The sequence below is a fragment of the Musa acuminata genome, chromosome BXJ3-3 (genome assembly GCF_036884655.1).
Source record: "Musa acuminata AAA Group cultivar baxijiao chromosome BXJ3-3, Cavendish_Baxijiao_AAA, whole genome shotgun sequence".
Classification (NCBI taxonomy): Eukaryota; Viridiplantae; Streptophyta; class Magnoliopsida; order Zingiberales; family Musaceae; genus Musa; species Musa acuminata.
In genome coordinates this window covers 9,594,162-9,615,955 of record NC_088351.1, presented here as the reverse complement: position 1 = coordinate 9,615,955, position 21,794 = coordinate 9,594,162, and the positions used below count along the sequence as shown (strand labels likewise).

At 50.8% G+C, this 21,794-nt stretch overlaps 5 protein-coding genes across 5 annotated transcripts; 3 read left to right on the top strand and 2 right to left on the bottom strand.

Annotated features, from left to right (window-relative positions):
- Positions 1–612: 612 nt before the first annotated feature.
- Positions 613–1,805, bottom strand: LOC103978137 (ethylene-responsive transcription factor 3-like). The gene has a single exon (XM_009393836.3). The coding sequence runs from the start codon at positions 1,562–1,564 to the stop codon at positions 932–934; it is 633 nt and encodes a 210-aa protein (XP_009392111.2). The 5' UTR covers positions 1,565–1,805; the 3' UTR covers positions 613–931.
- An 8,401-nt stretch (positions 1,806–10,206) lies between these two features.
- LOC135633911 (triacylglycerol lipase 2-like) lies at positions 10,207–11,513 on the top strand. The gene is made up of 4 exons (XM_065143908.1): positions 10,207–10,317; positions 10,795–10,908; positions 10,982–11,123; positions 11,194–11,513. The coding sequence occupies exons 1-4, from the start codon at positions 10,207–10,209 to the stop codon at positions 11,511–11,513; spliced, it is 687 nt and encodes a 228-aa protein (XP_064999980.1).
- A 444-nt stretch (positions 11,514–11,957) lies between these two features.
- Positions 11,958–15,094, top strand: LOC103978136 (probable plastid-lipid-associated protein 2, chloroplastic). The gene is made up of 3 exons (XM_009393835.3): positions 11,958–12,488; positions 12,568–12,766; positions 14,589–15,094. Exons 1-3 carry the CDS (start codon positions 12,037–12,039, stop codon positions 14,898–14,900), a joined length of 963 nt encoding a protein of 320 aa, XP_009392110.2. The 5' UTR covers positions 11,958–12,036; the 3' UTR covers positions 14,901–15,094.
- A 1,730-nt stretch (positions 15,095–16,824) lies between these two features.
- LOC135633910 (uncharacterized) lies at positions 16,825–17,154 on the top strand. Its single transcript, XM_065143907.1, has one exon. It carries the CDS (start codon positions 16,825–16,827, stop codon positions 17,152–17,154), a length of 330 nt encoding a protein of 109 aa, XP_064999979.1.
- A 1,711-nt stretch (positions 17,155–18,865) lies between these two features.
- On the bottom strand, positions 18,866–21,450 carry LOC135632748 (uncharacterized). Its single transcript, XM_065141500.1, has 2 exons — positions 19,256–21,450; positions 18,866–19,167 (listed from the first exon to the last, which is right to left on the bottom strand). Exon 1 carries the CDS (start codon positions 21,073–21,075, stop codon positions 19,288–19,290), a length of 1,788 nt encoding a protein of 595 aa, XP_064997572.1. The 5' UTR covers positions 21,076–21,450; the 3' UTR covers positions 18,866–19,167; positions 19,256–19,287.
- Positions 21,451–21,794: the final 344 nt, after the last annotated feature.

Here is a 21,794-nt window from a genome sequence, read left to right as displayed (position 1 = left end):
GCGATCAACATAAATCTCAGCAGCTTAAATGCAATATTATCACAGTAAAAAACTAACAAAAACGGAACCTCAGCAGCTTAAACAGCTTTTATAAACACATTCGTTTTAGCAGAAGCTAAAAAAGAGAGAAGCGCAACCAAAAATACTTCCATATCACTATTATGCCCCCTATATTTGATCCTAAATGCTGATAGATCTATTAACCTTGTCTGGTAAGTAACTAAAAGCAGAAACCATAAAATGCATTTGACAAATTATCAAACATGTTTGATGGATTATACCATAGATTTCTGCTGCTTCTATCGCTACATATCTAGTCAGCTCCAGATGTAATTTCTTATCTCCATCTTCCCAGAAGTCCTCAAAGGATTTTAATGTTGTCAATGCAACCACAAGAAAACAACGCAGCTGCAGTGAATCAAGCACAGAGCAGTTTAGCCACAATCTGACTCCATGCGTCCCCTTCTTCTACTGCTACATGATGGATCTACTTATTCTGTCGGCAACCTCTAGAGCATATCCAATTCAATCCATGGAAAACTCCTTTCATCTTTCTGCTTTGGCATTAGAAGAAATGTATGCACAACATTGGAGATGATGGGAGGAACCAAATAAACTTAAGAGACTTCTTTGGTCTTTTTTTTTCATTTTATCGAATTTGATAGGCATTTGTTTGTACACGGTAACAAAGGGCAAAAATAGGGCAACAGATCTAATACAAACCTCAGATCTGATCTGATGTCACCCGATCGCTTAATCCTCACCCCTCATAATAGCTTTCAAACCTCAAATCCAACCCCATACAGAAAGATCATGTATAGAAACCGTAAGATCGAAAGTGTTTATGAGAGTAGATAGGCGAAACGGCAAGGAGAGAAGGAAATAACCATTTCTTTTAGCTTTTCCCTTCTCTCAGCCACGGGATCGGACATCAGAGGCGGAGAGCCGTATCGTGGAGGTCGTCCTCCGAGGGCGGAAGGAGGTTGAGGTCGAAAGCCAGCGGCTGCCGGCACAACGACACGATGTCACCGTCGTCATCGACGACGGAGGAAGAGGAGCCGCAGTCGCTGTGGCAGTCATCGTCGCCGTTGAGTACGCGCGGGGGTGGCGGGGGGTTGACCTGCTTCCTAAGGATCCGCGGCCGTATGTGGATCGACGCCGCCGCGGAGGGGTGCCGCGGGCCGCTGAAGGACTCCACGGTGCTGCTGTGGCTGCTGGACGTCGGCCGCTGAGGGGGAGGCGGCGGGTGGTGCTGATGCTGGTGATAGAAAGGGAAGTGGGCGGCGGCGGCGGGGAGAGGGGCCGGGGGGAAGGCGGACGGTAAGGAGGGGAAATTGGTCTTGGCCTTCGTGCCGCGAAGGGCTACGGCGGCGGCATCGTAGGCACGCGCAGCGTCCTCGGCAGAATCGAAGGTGCCGAGCCAGACCCGGGTCTTCTTGCATGGGTCCCGGATCTCGGCTGCGAATCGGCCCCAGGGCCGCTTCCGCACGCCTCGGAACCGCGTCCCCGCCGCCCCGCCGACTTCAGCCGGTGGGTGCGCCGCTTCTCCCCGGCCCTTCCGCATCGCCAGCGATCGGATCGTCGCGCACCGGGTAGATCACAACAACTATGGTTCCCCTCTCGGATTCGCAAGGGCAGATCGGATCGGGAGGGGAAGCAGAGAGAAGAGGGGGGAGCCTTAAAAGAAGAGGAGGCTTGAAGACTTCCCCGTCTCAAATTCCTTCGCTGGCCATCGTTCGGTTGAGGCCGTCCCCACGAACCGACTCGATCGCGCAATTAGTTTACTTCGCTTCCCCTCTCCTCGGTTAGTTTCGTTCTGCCGCCCGCTCCGCGCCGTTCTTTTATGGCCCGTCTTCGTACCACTGTGCTCTTCTGAAATGACCATAACACCCTTCGTTATCTTTTTGCCATTTTCTCTTTCATTTCTCTCGCCGCCATTTTATTTGTTTTCATTTATTTCTCAAGCCACCGCGAAGGTCGTATTGCCTATAAATGAAATAGTAAAACCCGTTACCCGTTAACCTACCTTTTCTGTGATTGGGCATGGCAGTGGGCCTGCAAATTGGAAGCGCGAAGATGCGTAGAACGGCGAGGAGTAGACGGTGCCGGGCGCGGGGTAGAAACGGAGGATAAAGGGAACGGATCGGATCTAAAAACGCGGCTCCGAATCCGATTCCTTCGTAATTGATCTATTTTTTGTTCGACCAAAGCATATAAAATGTGATAGTGGAATGAGATTATACGTCTAATGACATGTATTTGAATATCAATGCATATGAAAAACCTATTCATGGATCATTATTGGACTGATAATTGATGATCTTAAAATCTTACAAAAATAAAAAATAAAACTAAGAAGAAAATTGCGCCTCAGTTGGGTAGTCGAATTCGCGTCATCCTTTGATATCCCGCGTAAACAGAAACGGCAATAGCAAATCGTACGCGCTCCCCAACCCACAACATTTGCGACCGCCCACCCGATGAGCTCGCGCGGGAAAGCCGAACCGCAGGCGCGCCAACCACCCCTCCCGCCACCCCCGCCGAATATTCGCACGCCCGGCTGCGCTCCATCAGTCGAATCACGAAACTACCCTTCTCTAGCGTTTCATTAACGAAAACAACCCCTCCCTCCACTCTCGATTTATAATTAAAAACTATTATTCTTAAGAATTAATAAATCTGAATCACGGATGCGATCCAAATCAAGAATACCGGTTATGGAATTAACATAATTCTTGTAGTAATTTTAGCATCAGACCTCAGTTCGAAAATAGGGTATAGTTTGCCAAGCACGCCAAGGTCAAATATCAATTTTACTATTAAAAGAATATTTAAGAGACAAAAATATATTTATATCGTGAGGTATTCGCGTCCAACGCGTGGAGGTCAGCATCGCCTTCTGCCGCGATACAGATGTGATCGCGGTCCCAAAGCAAACCGCGATACTTGGACACGTCGCCCATCGTTTACCGTATTTTATTCGCTCACGCAAGGCGCGCAGTCGGACGCTATTCGGCCACAGCCACCCACGTTGTTGCTTCGGATGGGAAGCAGCGAGGATGAGGTCTTTTCATCGAGGACGGAGGTCCCGCTGCCCGTTTGTTTCTACAGGAATCATATTATAGGTCTAGTGTTAGATAGGTTGATATGGGGAGGGGGGGAGAGCAGTGGGTCGTCTGGCCTCCACGTCGCCTAGTGTTTGGTGCCTTCTCTTTTGGGCTAGTGGGAATTGTTGCAACGAGAACGAGTTGATGCAGATGCAGCAGCTGCACCACCACCCACCACCTGCAAGGAAATGAGAATTAAGGAAGAGAATAACCAGAGTGCTGGCCAACCACGCCACAGGTTGGCGGTCAGTCCACGGTGGGAGTCTCGCCCCATCGCCTTCGCGTTATTGCGGTGGGTGGCTCCCTCCGTATCGTTTGCTGGTTACCGCGGGCCCCACTTTGGCCGGCAAGTCAACGCTGGCCGTGCTCGGGGCCTGCTCGCTTACAAAAAAACCGGGGCATGGCCGCCGGTTGGACGCAGCGTCGACGCGGGGGGGGGGGGGGGAAGGGGGGAGCGGCTCTCGGAAGGTGGGCCGGTGTCAGCTCGCGGCCTTTCTCGTGGGACGAGGAGACACCGACCGATCGTGGCCGGATCACCGTCGGCCGGACCGGTCAGCGCAGGGCGCAGGTGGCAGACGTGCCTCTGCAGTCCGTCCCAGTCCTGCGAACAGTAGTCTCGATTCAGCTTTATACGTCTAATCTCTGCTCGTTTCATGTTCATATGCTTCCGCTGTTCTCTGAAACATCAGACGCACCTCGCGATATATTTTGTTCATTTATTATGAGAGAGATACAGAACGGGGATTAAAGGGAAGGAAAAAGAAGGGTTGGAAAGAGGAGAGGAGAGATGGGGGAAAGGTCGGGTGTTGTTTGGTGGAGGCGGCTCATCATCCGTCCCATCCATCCCATTCCTGCGTACCATCCATCCAACTGCTGATCTGTCCCCCCTCCCGTCTTTTCTTCTTTCCTCCTCTCGCGTCTTTTTGCTCTCTTCTCGAGGGGCTGCTGCCAACCAGCAAACTTTACCGTACCGCAACGCTCCCCGACATCCATGGCGTCCCCACCGGGGCCACCACCACCCCACTCCTCGCCCCCACCTGCGACCGACGCGCCCCTCCGCTGCAAACCCGGTGCGCACCGAGCCCGCCTCCGCTTCGCCCTCTTCCACCAGCCGTTGTTTTGACCCTCTATTTTACTTCTGCGAAGAACTTGACTCACTGCCAGTGTTGACTACTGGTTTCGCTTGACTTCCGGTGGATTCTGATAAGATGGACATCGTGGCGGTCCACGAATGGTTTCTCTCGAAGCCAGTTCACACAAATGATTTGAATTCTATCGATATTAAATTGCATACATGAACAGTGTTATTTAAATCCGACACTGATAAGATTACCCGGCACATACAGGTCGGGCCGGGGACTGAAAAGCCCATGTTCTGCGACAACGCTTTCTTGGCCCAGTGGTGAGCTTCCTGCTGTGATGCCTTAACAAGATTAATCTAAGAATCCCATGGTGGTGGCAACTTAGCAGCCAACTGCTCTATCACCTCTTTGTCGTGAACCAGTCGGCACACGATTCCAGTACTCCACGGAATCCTTGATGAATGCTAAATGCAAGTGTCTCCGAAGAGAAAACGTTATCTTATACATCAGAATCAGTAGAGCAATGAGTATATATGGCGCAGTGCTCCCATGGCTTCCACTGGATGCTCTACAAGATCAAATAATTTAGCACATTAGTTAGCGACGGCGATTCATCGTGCAATCCCGAGTCTCAGCGGAGAGTAATTTGAACTCATGGCTATCGATCTGCTTTCCATGAGAGCATGGCTTCTTTTTGTTTCTGTTTCAGCAACTGGTGATCAGAATGGCAGTCATCAGTACGAGCACTTGATTCGACAGGTTGTCGCTTCAGATCCTCCTTCGCCTGCAAATCCATCATGGGGACTTATGGCTACAAGTGCGAAGAACATGAAGTACACCATCTCTACGTGGTTGCTTCGTGTCAGGTTCCTGTGTTTCTTTCGTTGAGAAATATTATGTTTTTGTGCTTTCTGCAGGTGACGACAAAAGATGGTTACATCCTTGGCGTGCAGAGGATTCCCGTGGGGCGGTCACCGGCACGCAACGGAGGTAGTGGCACGCCGATCTTGCTGCAGCACGGGCTATTCATGGTCTCCGTTCTTCTCTAACGCAGTGCTCCTGATACAACTACAACTAGATGGATATGCGATGACATGCTGTTTCGACAGGATGGTTTGGGATGGCTACTGAGTTCGCCGGATGAATCACTGGGATAGATTTTGGCCGACGAGGGATACGATGTTTGGATCGCCAATAGTCGTGGAACAACGCACAGCCTCGGGCACACCATCTTCTCTTCGGATGATCCGGTTCTTCTCCTAACACAAACACCATGACTGTAGTCATTTATGTCTTCCTAAAACCCTTGTGTTCATCGAAGGAATACCGGGACTGGTCATGGGATGAGCTTGCGGAATACGATCTTCCTGCCACCGTTGAGTACGTTGCCGGGAAAGCAGAAGCTTCACTATGTGGGGCATTCTCTGGTGAGCTTTTCCTATTGATAAGGGTAAAAATAGCGACATGACGTGCCACGACATCAACCACGCCTGACGACACTCTGCACGAGGAAGAGGGCATTAATGCCGACTCGATGTGCGCCAACGTCACCCGCTCCCAGACAACGACTTCATCGTTGCCTGACCCTGCGCGCTCGCCCAAAGCAGAGGAGGACGACGACCGAGGCTCGCCCATACCCTGCGACAGTTCGGTTCTCCACGCAACCCCAATGGCAATGTCAGATGCCATCAGAGGTATGGTCCTGCTCCTGCAGGCAGGCACATCAAGTAATACCAAACTTACCTATAAATACCCCAGAGTTCTAAACGAATGGGAGGACACAGACAAAACACACACAGAAGCACTTCTTCATCCAAAACCCTCTCTACATCCACTGACTTGATCGTCGGAGGGGTCGAGCGAAGCTTCCGACTCGACCCGTGTGCAGGTGCAAGAACGGGGTCGCCTCTTCCCGGTGCTGCGGCAAAGCTTTCCTCCCGACGCGACGTCCCGACCGGACCACCGTAATCGGCCACCGGGAGACCTCGAGGGACGTCGCGCAAGATCCCCGTCATTTGGACCCCCGAACGAGCCGCGTTGGCCCCGAGACCACGGCTAAAAAAGTTATTTACACCAACAGATTGGCACTACAAGGAGAGTCGTTCGAATGTCGAGCGATTAGCAGATCCACTCTGACGAACCCGCGGTTGTTGGGCTGCCCACGATCAGCACCCCGGGGGAACATCCCCCGCGTGATGAATCCTGAGACGAACACCCCGTCGCCACGTCGGAACGCTACTGGCGATTGTTCAATGACCCAGGTTTATCACCGCCCGACGACGCCCCCGCCGGCCCGTCGCCGGTATCACCCGAGGCCTTTCATGACCTCGCTCATCAAGTTCGAGCTCTGACGGGCGTGGTGCAGACTATCATCACGCTCGTCTCCCAACCGACGCCCCCGCATATGACCCGGCCTTTGCAGCAGCAGGGGGCCCCCACCCGGACTCGCGTACCACTTCTCGAGCTCGACGCTTCGCCTCGGAACCCAATAGCCCAGCCCGGGAACCGAGAGGCGGAAGATACGGCGAGTCGCCTCGAGCCTGAGGCCCTATCTGCGGACTCAACGAACACCCTGCGAGCCCAGTTGCGCCTTGTTAGTCAATGACTCGACGAGGTACAACAGGAGGTTCGCAGGTTAAAGGGAGAGCTCGGGACGGACAGAAACTAAGGGTCCCCGTTCGCCCCCGAGATACAAGATAAAGCGATTCCACCGCATTTCCGGCTCCCTTCGCCGGATGCATATGATGGCACCGCTGACCCAGCGGACCATGTAGCTGCTTTTCGCACCCAGATGGCACTATATGGGACTTTTGACGCCTTGATGTGCAGGGCATTCCCAACGACTCTGCGGGGACCAGCCCGCGTGTGGTAGAGCGGCCTGAAGGCCAAGACCATCGCCTCCTTTGACCAACTCGTCAGAGATTTCAAGCTCAACTTTCTGGCCTATGCTCGACCGAAGTCGTCCGTGGCGTTGCTCCTCAGACTCAACCAAAGGGAGGACGAGCCCCTCTCCCATTTTGTGAACCGCTTTACGACGTAAATTCGGGGACTGTCGGACGCTCACCCCTCTCTATTAATGCAGGCATTCATGATAGGCCTACGGCCTTCCAGGTTCTTTTGGTCTCTTGTGGAGCGACCCCCCACCGCGGTGCCCGAAATGCTCCAGCGCGCAAGCCAGTTCATCGCCGTAGAGACGTGGATGGCCGGGAGGTGTGAGGAGCACAAAAGGGTCAAGTCGGAGCTGCCCCAGTAGCAACAACCCGCCACATACCGGCGTAAGTTGGACAGACCCGACCCGAGGCCCCCTCTCCCCGCCTTGAGCTCGTCCCGAACAGAAATATTTCTCCACATAAGGGAGAAGGGACTACTCAAAGATCCTCACCCGATGAGGAGCCCGCGAGAGCTTGTAGACCGATCAAAATATTGTCGCTTCCATCGGTAGCATGGGCATGACATTGAACAGTGTCATGAGTTAAAAAGGCAGATCAAGGAGCTCATTCGTAGAGGGCATCTCGGCCAGTACCTTCGGCCGGACAAGGAACTTTCGCCGCGCCCAGAGGGCCCCATCGAGTGACACACCGACGAAATAGTTGGCGGCCGCGCATTTGGCGGGGGCTCCATGACGGGAAGAAAGGCATACGCCAGAGCCGCCCCGACCGAAGCTCCCAGGCACGGGCCCAAGCCCGAGATCACTTTCCCGACCGGAGCATCCGAACAACCCGAGCACGACGACGCGCTTGTGATATCAGCTAGGATCGCCAATGCGTAAGTAAGAAGGTTCATGGTCGATACTGGGAGCTCGCCCGACATACTTTACTTCGATGCCTTCCAGAAGCTCGACTTGGCTAGGGAGAATGTGAAGCCGATGTGCTCGGCGCTCACTGGATTCACCGGAGATTCAATCTCACCGCTAGGGGCTATCACTCTGCCCTTAACCTTAGGGGCCCCGCCAAGGTCAAAGACGGTAATGACCACTTTTCTAATGGTCGACCTCCCCACTACGTACAACGCCATCCTCGGTCGATCGACCCTCAACAAAGTCAGAGCCATCGTCTCAACTTACTACCAAACTATCAAGTTCCCGACTCACGCCGGGGTCGGGGAAGTCACGGGAAGCCCCCGAGAATCCAAGCGTTGCTACCTGAATGTCATCTTGTTACACAAGAGAGCAAGGATCGAACCACCGCTGGAGGATCCTCGGGAGATGAAGAAACCAACCCCCCATCTCGAGCCGAGGGGATCCACCGTCGACTTGCCGCTACTAGAAGACTGGCCAGATCAGACGGTCAAAATCGGGTCGGAGCTGCCCGAGCGGTAATGAAAGCAGCTCGTCGGCCTTGGAGAGGCGATAACAGGAAAGAAAAAGTTTGAGGGTGAGGGTGATATTGGCATAGTGGCATTCCCCCAGGAATGCCACTAGGTAGCGCTAGGAGTACGGTGCCACCTGAGACGGCGAAATCCGCCAGAAAGATATGCAGGACACAATGAGGGGATGAAGGGGAAAACGCAGACTTGCCTCTAGGGCGTCTAAGGTCAGCGCAAAACTCTTCGGGACCGGGTCGTACGCCCGTTGTCCCGGTTCAGGGGCACTAAGGATGTGGTCCTCCGGGATACTATAGCGCTCCTGGAGTCCCCCCAACAAAGACCCGCTCACGGTGGAGTCATTATCGTGCGGCCACATCAAGGCCTCTAGGGCTCGCACCACCTCCCTAGGAAGGGGACGGCAAGGCTTGAAAAAGGAGACTCAATGGCGAAACATAAAAGCGAAGCTGGGCGTTCGCTATTTAAAGGAGATATCCCACCAGAACCAGCGCCCCTTCGCCTCCTGAGAATGGGCGGCAGCCCACCTATGCACGTGCGTAACTGTCACGTCACGTCAGAAATGCCAAAAGACGGTCCGCCTTAATGAAAGACTGACGTGGCAACCCCGCTGAAGCAGTAACGCCCTGGCGCCTCGATCTCAACGCCCAAAAGCGTGCGACAAAAGCAACCAGCTCCCCCTCAAAAAGGAAATTAAATGCGGTAGTTTTCGACCCCTGCTACTGCTAAGTAAGCAAGGAGGGAAAATAGCATGAGCAGCTTCTCGGGCCAGCCCGCCTATGTCGTGCTCCTCGGTCGCATGATGCCCGAGACCACACCTACGCGGCCAGCCCGCCTACGTCGTGCTCCTCGGCCGCATGTTGCCCGAGACCACACCTGCACGACCTACCCGCCTGTGTCATGCTCCTCGGCTCCATGCTCCTCAAGACCACACCTGTGCGGCCAGCCCGCCTGCATCGTGTTCCTCGGTCGTATGTTGCCCGAGACCACACCTGCGTGGCCAGCCCGCCTGCGTCGTGCTCCTCGGCTCCATGCTCCCCGAGACCACACATACGCGGCCTGCCTGCCTGCATCGTGCTCTTCGGCTCCATGCCCCCAAGACCACACCTGCGCGGCTTGCCAGCTTACGTCGTGCTCCTCAGCTCCATGCTCCCCGAGACCACACTTGCGCGACCTGCCCGCCTGCGTCATGCTCCTTGGCTCCATGCCCCCTGAGACCACACCTGCGCAGCATGCTCGCCTGCGTCGTGCTCCTCAGCTCCATGCCCCCGAGACCATACCTGCGCTGCCTGCCCGCTTGCGTCGTGCTCCTCGGCTCCATGCTCCCCGAGACCACACTTGCGCGGCTTGCCCGCCAGCGTCGTGCTCCTCGGCTCCATGCCCCCCGAGACCACACCTGCGCGGCGTGCTCGCCTGCGTCGTGCTCCTCGGCTCCATGCCCCCCGAGACCACACCTGCGCGGCGTGCCCGCCTGCGTCGTGCTCCTCGGCTCCATGCTCCCTGAGACCGCGTCCGCGTGGTCAGCCCACCTGAAGTAAGAAGCCATGCATCAGACCCCCCTCGTACAACAACCGACGCATAGCTTTTTTCGGGGTGGGGGAATATGATAAGGGTAAAAATGGTGACATGATGCGCCATGACGTCAGCCATGCCTGGACGACACACTGTCCGAGGAAGTGGGCATTAACACTGACTTGATGTGTGCCAACGTCAACCGCTCCCAGACGACTTCATCGTCTGACCCCGCGCGCTCGGCCGAGGCAAAGGAGGACGTCGACCGAGGCTTGCCCATACCCTACGGCAGTTCGGTTCTCCACGCAATGCCAACGACAATGTCAGACGCCATCAGAGGAACGATCCTGCTCCTGCAGGCAGGCACATCATGTAACACCAAACTTGCCTATAAATACCCTAGAGTTCTAAACGAACAGGGGGAGAATAGGACACAGACAAAACACACACAGAAGCACTTCTTCATCCAAAACCCCCTCTACATCCACTGACTTGATCGTCGGAGGGGTCAGGCTGAGCTTCCGACCCGACCTGTGTGCAGGTGCAAGAATGGGGTTGCCTCTTCCCGGCGCTGCGGCAAAGCTTTCCTCCTGATGCGACATCCCGACCGGACCACCGTAATCGGCCACCGGGAGACCTCAAGGGACGCTGTGCCAGATCCCCATCATTCGGACCCCCGAACGAGCTGCGTCGGCCCCGAGGCTACGGCTAAAAAAGTTGTTTACACCAACAACCGTAGTCATGTCTTCCTAAAACCCTTGTGTTAATCGAAGGAATACTGGGACTGGTCATGGGATGAGCTTGCGGAATACGATCTTCCTGCCACTGTTGAGTACGTTTACGGGCATACGGGAAAGCAGAAGCTTCACTATGTGGGGCATTCTCCGGTGAGCTTTTCCTCTACGGTGGGTATGACAGTGTTGGAACCGTGGATGACGACAATGTTCTTTAATCTGTTAGGGAACTCTGATGGCTCTCGCATCCTTCTGCCATTCTGAGTTGCAAGAGATGGTGATATCAGCTGTCTTGCTCTCCCCCAACGCTTACTCGAACAAGATCGGACCCGCTACTGCCACGAAGAACATAATCCACTTGTCTCAGAGTAGGCCTCTCTCTTGCTAGCGTTTCCTCGTTCATGCTGGTGATGATGACTTCGTCTGCTTTCTTTCTAGTGATCCGACGAGGCACCCTAGCCAAGTTCGATTACGACGACTGCGACAAGAACACGAAGCATTACGGGCAAGAGGTTCCTCCGGCTTACGACATCTCGTCCTTCCCCCATGACCTTCCTCTACTGCTGGGTTACGGGGGGGAAGACGGCCTCTCCGATGGTGGCGATGGCTTGCGCTTGATGGATGGCCTCAGGTTTCACGACCAGCACAAGTTGACCGTTCTGTATCGGCTCGACTATGGCCACGACGACTTCATCATGGCCGTCAATGCCAAGCAGTTAGTATATGACCGGGTGATTGGCTTCTCGAAGCTCCACTGAGCATGTCAACTCCCAGTGTAGGAACGTATCGCCACGTCGTTGGATTGAGCTCACTTTAGATCGCTTCATTTTGCCTGAAATAAGTGGAGACAGAAATGTTTTAGATATTTAGTGTCAATTGAAAAAGCAATGCATGCGCTCAATCGCGTACCTTCCGCGATGCGTCCTCCTCATATTTCCTGGCGCTTTCAAGAAGTTTCTAGAACGAGATGGGATCCACCACTTCCTGTACCTCACACATTTCATGCAATCCCCACCACCGAAATCACAAGATAACAATTCGTTGAACCCAAAAACTGCAAGTGCAGGATGCGCTGCTTCACAAAAACCAGGATTCGGAAATAAGCTCCTTGATGCACCCACGTGTCGTTAACGTAGTGGCCGGAGTTTCCGAATTTGGACGTGCTCTAATATTTTAATGGTTATATCATCGGTTCGACTTGCATAACCCGGAATCGAAACCCTCGTCTTCCTCTCTGACCGACTGCGAAGCTAAAATCATCGAAGCTTGAAAAGGTCCTCGATGGCGGGCGCCGCGTCTTGGAATACCTTCACCCTAAATGCTCCTCCGGCTGCGCCGGTCGCGGCCGGGCCTCATCACGTCCGCCGCTCTTCCCTTGCCGTCACCGCCCTCCGCCTGAGATCCCCAATTTCCAGGAGCGGCGGGAGGTTTTTGTCCTCCCCCGCGCCAATCCGCACCCGGGCGGTGGTCGACGACGACGAGTGGGGCAAGGAGGGAGGCGGGGAGCCGGAGAGCGGAGTCGCAGTGGTGGAACCCCCGGTGGAGGAGCTGAGCGAGGCCGGGGAGCTGAAGAGGAAGCTGATGGATCTGCTGTCCGGGACCGACCGTGGGCTGAAGGCGTCGAGCGAGACGAGGGCGGAGATCGTGGAGCTCATCACCCAGCTCGAGGCCAAGAACCCCACGCCCGCTCCCACCGACGCCCTCCCCCTCCTAAACGGCAAATGGATCCTCGCGTAAGATTCTGCCTCTCCGTTGGTCTCTTCGTTGTTGATCGATCGGAGGTCAACTGAAAATGATGGGGTGCGCACGCAGGTATACCTCGTTCTCGCAATTGTTCCCACTTTTGGGGTCGGGGCGGCTGCCGCAGCTGGTGAAGGTGGATGAGATATGTCAGACTATTGATTCGGAGAGCTTTACGGTGCAGAACTCGGTAAAATTTGCGGGTCCTCTCGCCACCACTTCTGTCACCACGAATGCCAAGTTTGAAGTCCGAAGTCCCAAGAGAGTACAGGTATCTTATCTCCTGCACTCCCTTACCATCTCTGCGTCGTGTTTTTTGCTTCATGTTCTACAAGAATTCAATTCTGCAACGATTAAATGACTGCAAATTTTGAGTTGGGTGAGATCGTACTAGATTTGGTTCATGTGTTCAAATTTGGTCACACGCAAGCTAATCCATGTTTCTCCTAGGACAGATTAAGTTGTGTAGCTAATTCTAATCCATGTTTCTCCTAGGACAGATTAAGTTGTATAGCTAATTTCTGGAAACATTAAATGGAAAAAAAAATGCAAAATATGTTTTGATTTGGGAAAGTTCTTACTAGATTGATGCATGTGTTCATGTTTGGTCACACCCAAAAATAAGTGCAAAATGGAAAGTTCTTACCATGCTTCTCCGAGGTCAGAATAACTTGTATAGCCAATTTCTGAAGATATTAAATGAAAAATAAGTGCAAAATATGTTTTCATTTGTGAAAAATCTTACTAGATTGATGCATGTGTTCAAGTTTGGTCACACCCAAGCTTTTCCCTGTTTCTCCTAGGACAGATTAAGTTGTATAGGTAATTTCTGAAGGTATTAAATGGAGAAAATGCAAAATATGTTTCTCCTGCAAGAGACAAAGGAACTTTCTTATTTGATAGGTTGGTTTCATTTATGATGGTTGTAGATTTGCCCTGTTCTTTGACTAACAATCAAGTAGTATTCTATGTCTTTCCATGATATATAGGTAAATTATTTACAGAAGCATAAACATCGAGTTGGAAGTATTTTACACTTTCCACAAATTTTACCAAGAAAGGTCACATGTGGCTTCTAGGCAAAGTTTTTTTAATGCAAACTAAGAGTTCTTTTGTATTATCAGATCCCTTCTTGTGTAAAGGAACTAACAGTTCCTTTAAGATAGCAACATGTAGCTTAGAGTAGACTGGATGAATCCTTGGGTGTGTTAGGTTCCTTTAAACTCTTGTTTCCCATATTCCCTCAGTTCAGAAGATGGGGCTGCCTCTTTATTGGTCTCATTCCAACCAGGGGTTTCATAGGAGAGCCTCCAACTAGAATATTGGCATATGTTCATGCAATTGTTGTTTATATATTTGGTATATCGAGATTTGGAATTTCATCTACTATTTTATCAGGACATTTTCCTGTAGTATTATAAACTTACGCCTTGTTGGCTGAACCACGCAAACTTGGTGTTGCATTTGCATTTAATTTTCTCTCTTCCTTTCTTGTCCCTTTACCCTATCTCTTGTATGATCTTCATATCTGGGTCTTTTCCTTTGCTGCAACAAATTTTCTTGTTGAGGATGCTCATTTAGGTTAAGCCTTTTTATAACAACGAACTGCTTTAAATTGCTAAATGTCTTGTTATAAATTTTTTTAATTGCTTGTAATGAAACCTAAGTATGTTGGATCACAGGATGCACGTTGAGATTAATTATGAGAAGGTTGAAAGCAATTATATGACACTTCTTGCTTGCTATGTTGGTATTTTTTAAAAATAAAATGGCAATATGAAGTTCTGACACAATAGAGGTGGACTTTGTTTGCACTTTGAAATTGTATAAATTCTTTGTTTGCACCGTCGAAATTTGGCTGACCAAAATGCTCGATAGCTTAATGTTGTTGTTAGAAATTAAGTAACTTTTCCACACTATCAAAACTCCAAAATTCGCCAGCTAACTTAGTGTGTGGGATTGTCACAATACCTGGCTAATCAGAGTGTTCCCTTATTGCATAATTCTGTAATTTTTTGCATGTATTTGTATCAACAAGGAATTGATCTCCTTGTGACACTTACTTGTTGGTGGCACTTTATCACTGTCTCCAGATCAAGTTCGAGGAAGGCATAATTGGAACCCCACAGCTGACAGATGACATCGTTGTTCCCGAAAAGGTCGAGTTCCTGGGGCAGAACGTTGACCTCTCTCCATTCAAGGGCGTCATAAGCTCCATCCAGAATGCAGCATCATCTGTGGTTAGAACCATCTCTGGACAACCTCCGCTTAAGATACCAATAAACAACACCAATGCACAATCCTGGTTGCTGACCACTTACCTCGACGAGGAGCTAAGAATCTCAAGAAGTGATGGCGGCAGCGTCTTTGTGCTCATCAAGGAAGGCAGCCCGCTCTTGAATTGATACCGATCCTTCTGCTGCCAAATATGAAGTTTGCTATACTATCATATGCCCAAGTGGGAAACGTATAGTGTATAAATCAAATAGGCTTATAGATAATAAATCTGATTTGAAATAGATGTATAAATTACAATATATGTTATAATTAATAATGATGGTAAGTCAATATGAGAGAACTCATATACCTATTGGTTCCAGCATGGGGTTTAATCTCAAGATGTCAGACTGAGGTTAATTCCCACCGAATCAGGATCGGCTTTTGGCAATTTATTTTCAGTTATTGGAATTTGGAATCGGTACTATAGCTAAAGGTTTCAGTTTGATTTTGAACCGACCAAAAATGTAAAAAAAAAAAAAAAAAAAAAAACTATATGCCCTTTAAATGATAAATCTACCCTTCCAATAGTTTAATAAATCATTAAGTAAAAAATATTTAAAAAATTAAAATATACCATTTTAGTTCAAAATCAAAACCAAAACCAAAATCATCTATTCCTAAATTTGGAATCAGAATCATCACAAATTTTCATTCTATTGAGAAAAACTTGTTGTCTGAAGTAAAAACAGAATCGGATATAATTTGATTATATTTCTTAAACCGACAGTCAATGTGAACTCCTTCGACGATGGCCATCTGAGGCCTATAAAAATTATGTCATGGGCACTCTCGATAATATCACTCTAATACGTAAATCATTACAATGGTAATGATTTGAAATCAACTTGTTGATCAAGTGAAGTCGGAGTGTTATGATAAGATAGACATCACATAGAGTTGATGTGTCAGCCACATTATAATTATCATAATATATTCTAAATTCGATGGAACAAAATTGACTGGACTGAAACCAGGTTTTGTAGAACTAGAACTAGAATTAGGAATACCTAAAGCATCAAGATTAATTGACCTAATTTTTTAGGTCAAAGTTTGTGTATTGGGATGTCAACTTATGGTGCTTGATTGGTGCAGACAAAGACATCTACTTTTGCTTGAACAATCATTTTTTTTAATGAAGTAAAACTTATGGATGAAATACACTGAATACATATAAGGAGACACTATTAATCAATTATCGAAGATGAAAGAAAAAAATAAAAATTATTTTTTATTTATTTATTTAAGTGGATAAAAATTCAAGACAGATAATTATAGATTATCTCTATTCTCGCCCGTGTTAATAAAATATGAAGTGTTGTCGGAGACGATTAGATGCTCTCTCCATTAAATATTTAATAAAATATTTTTAATATTTTATGAATAAATATAATGATCTATATTTAATATAATAAAAAGAGATAATTTTTTTGACCATTTATGTTCATACTTTAACATCTCGAATTAGTAACTTAAGTATAAATTATTGATGATGTTAAATCTAAAAATATATCTCGATCTTGACTTTTATACCGACAATACTTTCGGACCTCAACGTTTTCAGCTCAAAAACCTCTTAAATAATTCTGTTCATATGAATCCGAATCTTGCGATGCGGGCGTGAAGTAAGGAAAAGTAATACGTGAGATATGGTACCGTTCCCTTATCCACCTCACCGTACCACGTGGCGCTCACCTCAGTCTTCGCGCCCTTTCGCCGCGCTCTACTTCCCGACGGTACTATCCACCCAGCAACCAGCAGGCCTTATTGGCGGTACTCTCATTACTGCGTTATTAATGGAATCTGGTGCGGAAGAAATACCCGATCTTTATGAGGTCTGTTTCAGCAGTTGGGGTTTAGTGGTTCGATGAGATTGATGGCGAGGTGAGGAGGCAGAGGCAGCTGTTGTTTTCAGCTTTGTAAGCTGTAGCCATGGTGATCTTCCTCCCATCTGTTGTTGAGCTCGTTGTCGTTGCTACTTTCGGGTGTATAGAGGTCCAATAACATGCAAGAATAATACCAATAGAGCGGAGACGACGGGGGAAGGAAGTAATGGAGGCGGAGCGGATCGGGAGGAGGAAGTGGAGGAGCCTCAAAAAGCGGCTGGCGCTGATGGGCTGCTGCGTCAGCTCTTGGGGCTTCCGTGCCTCCAATCCCACCATCATCACAGATGAAATTTACCCAGAAAGGCCGGAGGAGGAGGAGGAGGTGGTGGTGGGGATGGGGGGCGCAACTTCGGCCGAGGAGATGAATCTGGCTGCGGCGCTGGCGGCTGAGCGGAATTACCGGGCGGCTTCTGTGGCGGAGGTGGGTAGAGTGGAGGGGAAGAGGACGGAGGCGCTTTCGCGCCTCGTGCTGCACCCTCGAGATTCCCGTTTCTGATGGAAGAGCCGATTCCGGAGGAAACGCTTCGTATCTTTTGTTGTACGCGCTTATTACTTCTGCTTTGCCTCGTGTTTGTTGCTTTCGGTTTGTTTCTTCGCTAATATCGGGTAATATATACAAGAAATTTGTGATCGAGGGCTTCATTCCAATCATATCAAGTCTATCCGAATCATAAAGTTCTCCTAGACAGCGTATCAACATGCCTGACAGATGGCACGTGCTTCTTCAGTGAGTTCCACGCGCCATCGGAGTCGATCGTCCTCGTTTGCACTGGACTGCAGGCACGACCTACTCATATCAATATCCGTACCATCTAAAACTCATGTGTTTTATATCACCTAAATAATATATTTTATTTTATCTACAGAGATAGATAATTTTTTTTCAAAGATAAAAGTTGATGATGAGATTTAAGTTTAAGATTTTATGATGATATATTAAATTTTATATTAACTAAGTTAGTCGACACTTTCGATACCAGTACTACTAGCATTCATTATTCTGCTTCATTGATGACCACCGCTTCTCTGAAACCTTAGATATAAATATCTAGTTGAATTCGCTATTTAATAGATCCGCATTCATTATTCTTCTTTACTGATGGCCACCACTTCTCTCTGAAATCTTAGATATAAATATCTTAAAGGATCTAATTTCCCTATAATATCTCATCAAATCCTACTATGTCCGTAAAAACTAGTATCACAATTCATTTGATACAACCCTGCAGGCAACTGGATCTAATATCTACAAGATTAAGATTCTGACACTGTCCTCGACGCCATGGATTACACTGTTCGAGCTCGGACTACATAGGTCAGTATTTCCACCGCTAGCTATTATTTATCGCAGGAGATGGTGGAACAGCCATGAAAGCTGTCGTCTTCATCAACAGCCTCCATAGCTGGCTGAAAAGGCTGCCGGGTATTGGCAGGAGGATTCAAGCCGAATGGGATGGCCATGTCATCCCATCATTTTGTGCACTCCGAGGAGCATTCGACGCCTCACCTGAAAAGCCTCTCACAAACCACAATAGTAAATGGAAACGATGAGAAAAGGAGCAGCCCTCCCAACCGCCCTCGGTAGCCGTCCAGGTTATGGCGGGGGAGGGAAACCAGGAGGAGGAAGGTGGCTTGGCGGTGAAAGCAATGATGCCAAAGCTGGGGGATTGTCCGAGTTCGGAGGTGGCTTTACAGCTCACAGGTGCAGTTGCTGTAAGTTAAGTAGCTCTCACGGGATACATTTATATATATGGCAGTGCGATAAAAGATCAAAAGGAGGCCTTTTTTTCTCTTGGGCGAGAGGCGAGTGCGCACCGAGGGAAATGGAGGAAAAGATGGTCGGTGCCCCCACCCACAGTCGTCGTAATCCATCTCCTCTCCGGCATCCACTCTCATCCGTCTCTTTCCCATGTGACGCTGTGTCTTTTCTTTGTTCCCCCAGCGAGTCCCGCAAGTAACTTGGACAGGTATAGTTTGCTTGGGAAAAGGAAGTGATTCGCTTTGCGTGCTTCTGGGCGAAGACGAAGGTCCCCCAGGTTTTATGACCTTTTGAGAACACCTCAGTGCTTTCGAGGAATAATACATGCCATATTATTATTAAGCAGTGGACGCATCAATACACGTGCATACAGTGTGCCGTGTACTGCCGGCCCAAGATAAACGGCAAACTTGTGGAGTCCACAAATCCGAGTCACAAGCCAAATAGGTAAAAGAAAGGAGGAGCTCGAAAATTGCACAAACAAATCCCACGCTACATCACCGGATCACGTCAACAAACAAATATATAAAGGAGCTACGAGAAGTAGCAGAAGCCACAAACAGCACAAGGATACACCCTAAAACTCCGCATCCATGCATGCATCGCTTCTCTTTGGTGGCTCTAACTACCTGCCGCTATAACAATACTACTTATACTCTTATCTGCAATTAAGAAAAAGAACACACGACCTCTCTCTCTCTCTCTTTTTACTCGTGAGCTTCAACAGTTAGCCTTCCCGCCATCAATAACCTGAAGCCAATGTGATGACAAATCACAATTGTTAATAGATTTTGCTAATATAATCAAATTAATAATAGAGGGTTCTTTAATTAATTACCTTCAAGACGAGATTTGGGGTTTAATCGTTTGTCACTGGGGCCACGCGATGGAGAACAGGTTCTTGAGGCGGCCGCCGGCGACCCGCTGAAGGGCCTTCTTGGCCCCGGGAACGTCGGCATCCGCCAGCTTCTGCAGATGCCGGCACGCCCCGGCCTCGGCGATCCGCTTACGTGCCCCGCCCCCGACGCCGGCCGTCAGCGCCACCGCTACCGCCACCGGGAGCTCCTTCCCCACTGCCTCGTTCCTAGGGTCCAGCATCTGGACTAGCCTCGTCACGCTCTTCTCGTCCCTCGATAGCTCCCTCCGGTTCGACCGGACGGAGAGTAGCGACGTCAGTGCCCCCGCCGCCGCCTCCTGCGCGCTAGCTGGCTTCGAGCATTCCATCATCTTGATCAGCGCCGGCATCGACTCTGCCATCGATCGCTTGATGTCTTCGCCAGGGGAGAGGTCGGCGACCAGGGTCGCGGCGAGTTGCTGCACACCGGCGCTCCCGCGCTTGATTAGATCCGTCAGTTGCGCGAAGAAGGGCGCCGACGAAGAGAGGAGCTTGGCGGCCGCGGAAGAGGCAGCGAGGGCGCTGATCGCTCTCAGGGCGTGGTCTGTTGCTTCCGGGTCCGGTGCATCCCGAAGGAACTGAAGGAGATGGAGGAGGCCGCTCTCTTGCATGATGGCGGCGCGGATCTCGGCGCCGCCCATGGAGGCAAGAGACGCCAGGCAGAGAGCAGCGTTCTTCTGGGCCTCGAGGTTGCCGGAGAGGACGAGGTCGACGAGCGCCGGGACGGCGCCTTCGTCCGCCATGGCGGACCTGATGTCGTCGATTGCAGCCACGTTCTTGAGGGATCCGGCGGCGAGGGCCTGGACGACGGGAGAGCCGGACCCAGAGTGGCAGGCGGAGACGAGAATCGAGACGCCGCCGTAGGCGGAGACGGCCCAGGCGCATGCGGGGTCGGCGGTCATAGCTTGGATCGCGGCGGCGGCGCGCTCCTTCAGGGCGGGGGAGCCGGAATCCACGAGGCGGAGGAGGGGGCCGAGGACGCCTTCCTCGAAGATGGCGCGGCGGGAGGCGTCCGAGGCGGAGGCGAGGAGGGAAACGGCAGCAGCGGCGCGGTCGCGGAGGGAGTGGTCGGATGCGTCGAGGAGGCGGAGGAGGGGCGGGAGGTCGCCCTCCTCGGCGACAAGGCGGGAGAACTTGGCGGGGTCGGCAGCGACGAGGTCGAGAAGGGAGTCGAGGGCCTGGTGCTTGAGGTCGATGGCGCCGATCTGGAGGCGGGCAAAGAGGTCGCGGATGAAGAGGACAACCTCGGCGCAGGACGCGGAGGGACCCGGAAGTGGGAGGACAATAGCGGCATCGTCGTCGGAAGCGGACGAAGAGTTGGGGGGAGAAGCGTCGTGGTGGAGGAGGCCGGAGCGGAGGAGGAGATGGAGATCGTGGAGGTGGAGGGTGAGAGCAGAGGCCGCGACGTCGAGGTCGCTCTGGAGCCGGAGCTTGCCGCTCGAGAGAGAAGGGTCGAGGCAGCGGGCGGAGAGGGCGCGGAGGGAGCGGAGGGTGGCGCGGAGGGCGGGGAGTAGATGATCGCAGAAGAGTGGGTTGGAGGGCCAGTGGGGGGAGGCAGCGGCGTCGGCGAGGGCGGCTCCGAGGAAGGAAAGCTTGGAATGTAGGAGCCGCCACCGGCCGACGAGGGACCGGGTGGAGAGGGCGGCGGCGAGGAGGAAGGGGAGGAGATGGTGCAGGATGAGGTCGAGGTTCTCGGCCGGCGATTCGGGGGATTCGTCCTCCTCGTCTGCGACTGCGGCAGCGGCGGCGGCGGGATAAGTCATAGGTGAGCGAGCTTTTAGTTGCTCCTCTTCTCTTCCTTTATTTTTTGGGTTTGGGAGGGGTGGAGTGCGAGGGCGGAGGCAGGCACTGAGGGCTGGTTGCGGTGAGAAGGGGAGTAGAGCTCGGGGGACGACAGGGTACAGGAGAACCACCGATGCCACCGCGGCATCCTTGGGCTCGTGATGTCTGTGGTGGGGTCCACCTCCGTCGCTGAGTGAATTGATCCGTACGATGTCGCGGTTGAGACGGATGAAGGGGCACCTACGGAGCGAAGTGGGGGCCGTCAAGATGGAAATGGACGGAGGAGAGTTCTTTCCGATGGGAAAGTAAGGATGGCGAGAGATGCCCGTGAGTGAGTGGTGTTTAGTGGCCAACTTTCAAGAAAAAAAAAGGGTGAATTAGGAAATAACACGACGAAAACTAGAGAAATCAGAAATCAGTAAGAAGTATGCAACCGTTAAATTATAAATTATAAGATAAGAAAAACAAAGGATGAATTAGGAAATAACACGAGGAAAACTAAAGAAATAAAAAGTGTACAACAATTAAATTATAAATTATAAGATAAGACTAGAGAAATCAGTAAGAAGTATGCAACAGTTAAATTACAAATTATATGCTAACTAGTGTTAGAGGCATGATGATGATTAATTGTTAAGAGGCTAATATCTCGATATCACCAACACCTAATGTCTCTATGCTAGATGAATAACACATAAGA

What these genes read in the sequence shown, in the direction of transcription:
- LOC103978137 (XM_009393836.3), bottom strand. Translation starts at nt 1,564, where the DNA reads ATGCGGAAGGGCCGGGGAGAAGCGGCGCACCCACCGGCTGAAGTCGGC.
- LOC135632748 (XM_065141500.1), bottom strand. Translation starts at nt 21,075, where the DNA reads ATGACTTATCCCGCCGCCGCCGCTGCCGCAGTCGCAGACGAGGAGGAC.
- LOC103978136 (XM_009393835.3), top strand. Translation starts at nt 12,037, where the DNA reads ATGGCGGGCGCCGCGTCTTGGAATACCTTCACCCTAAATGCTCCTCCG. An exon ending in AACGGCAAATGGATCCTCGC is followed by an intron (nt 12,489 to 12,567) that starts GTAAGATTCTGC and finishes GTGCGCACGCAG; the next exon opens with GTATACCTCGTTCTCGCAAT. An exon ending in GAAGTCCCAAGAGAGTACAG is followed by an intron (nt 12,767 to 14,588) that starts GTATCTTATCTC and finishes CACTGTCTCCAG; the next exon opens with ATCAAGTTCGAGGAAGGCAT.
- LOC135633911 (XM_065143908.1), top strand. Translation starts at nt 10,207, where the DNA reads ATGTGTGCCAACGTCAACCGCTCCCAGACGACTTCATCGTCTGACCCC. An exon ending in ACTATGTGGGGCATTCTCCG is followed by an intron (nt 10,909 to 10,981) that starts GTGAGCTTTTCC and finishes TTAATCTGTTAG; the next exon opens with GGAACTCTGATGGCTCTCGC. An exon ending in CATAATCCACTTGTCTCAGA is followed by an intron (nt 11,124 to 11,193) that starts GTAGGCCTCTCT and finishes CTTTCTTTCTAG; the next exon opens with TGATCCGACGAGGCACCCTA.
- LOC135633910 (XM_065143907.1), top strand. Translation starts at nt 16,825, where the DNA reads ATGGAGGCGGAGCGGATCGGGAGGAGGAAGTGGAGGAGCCTCAAAAAG.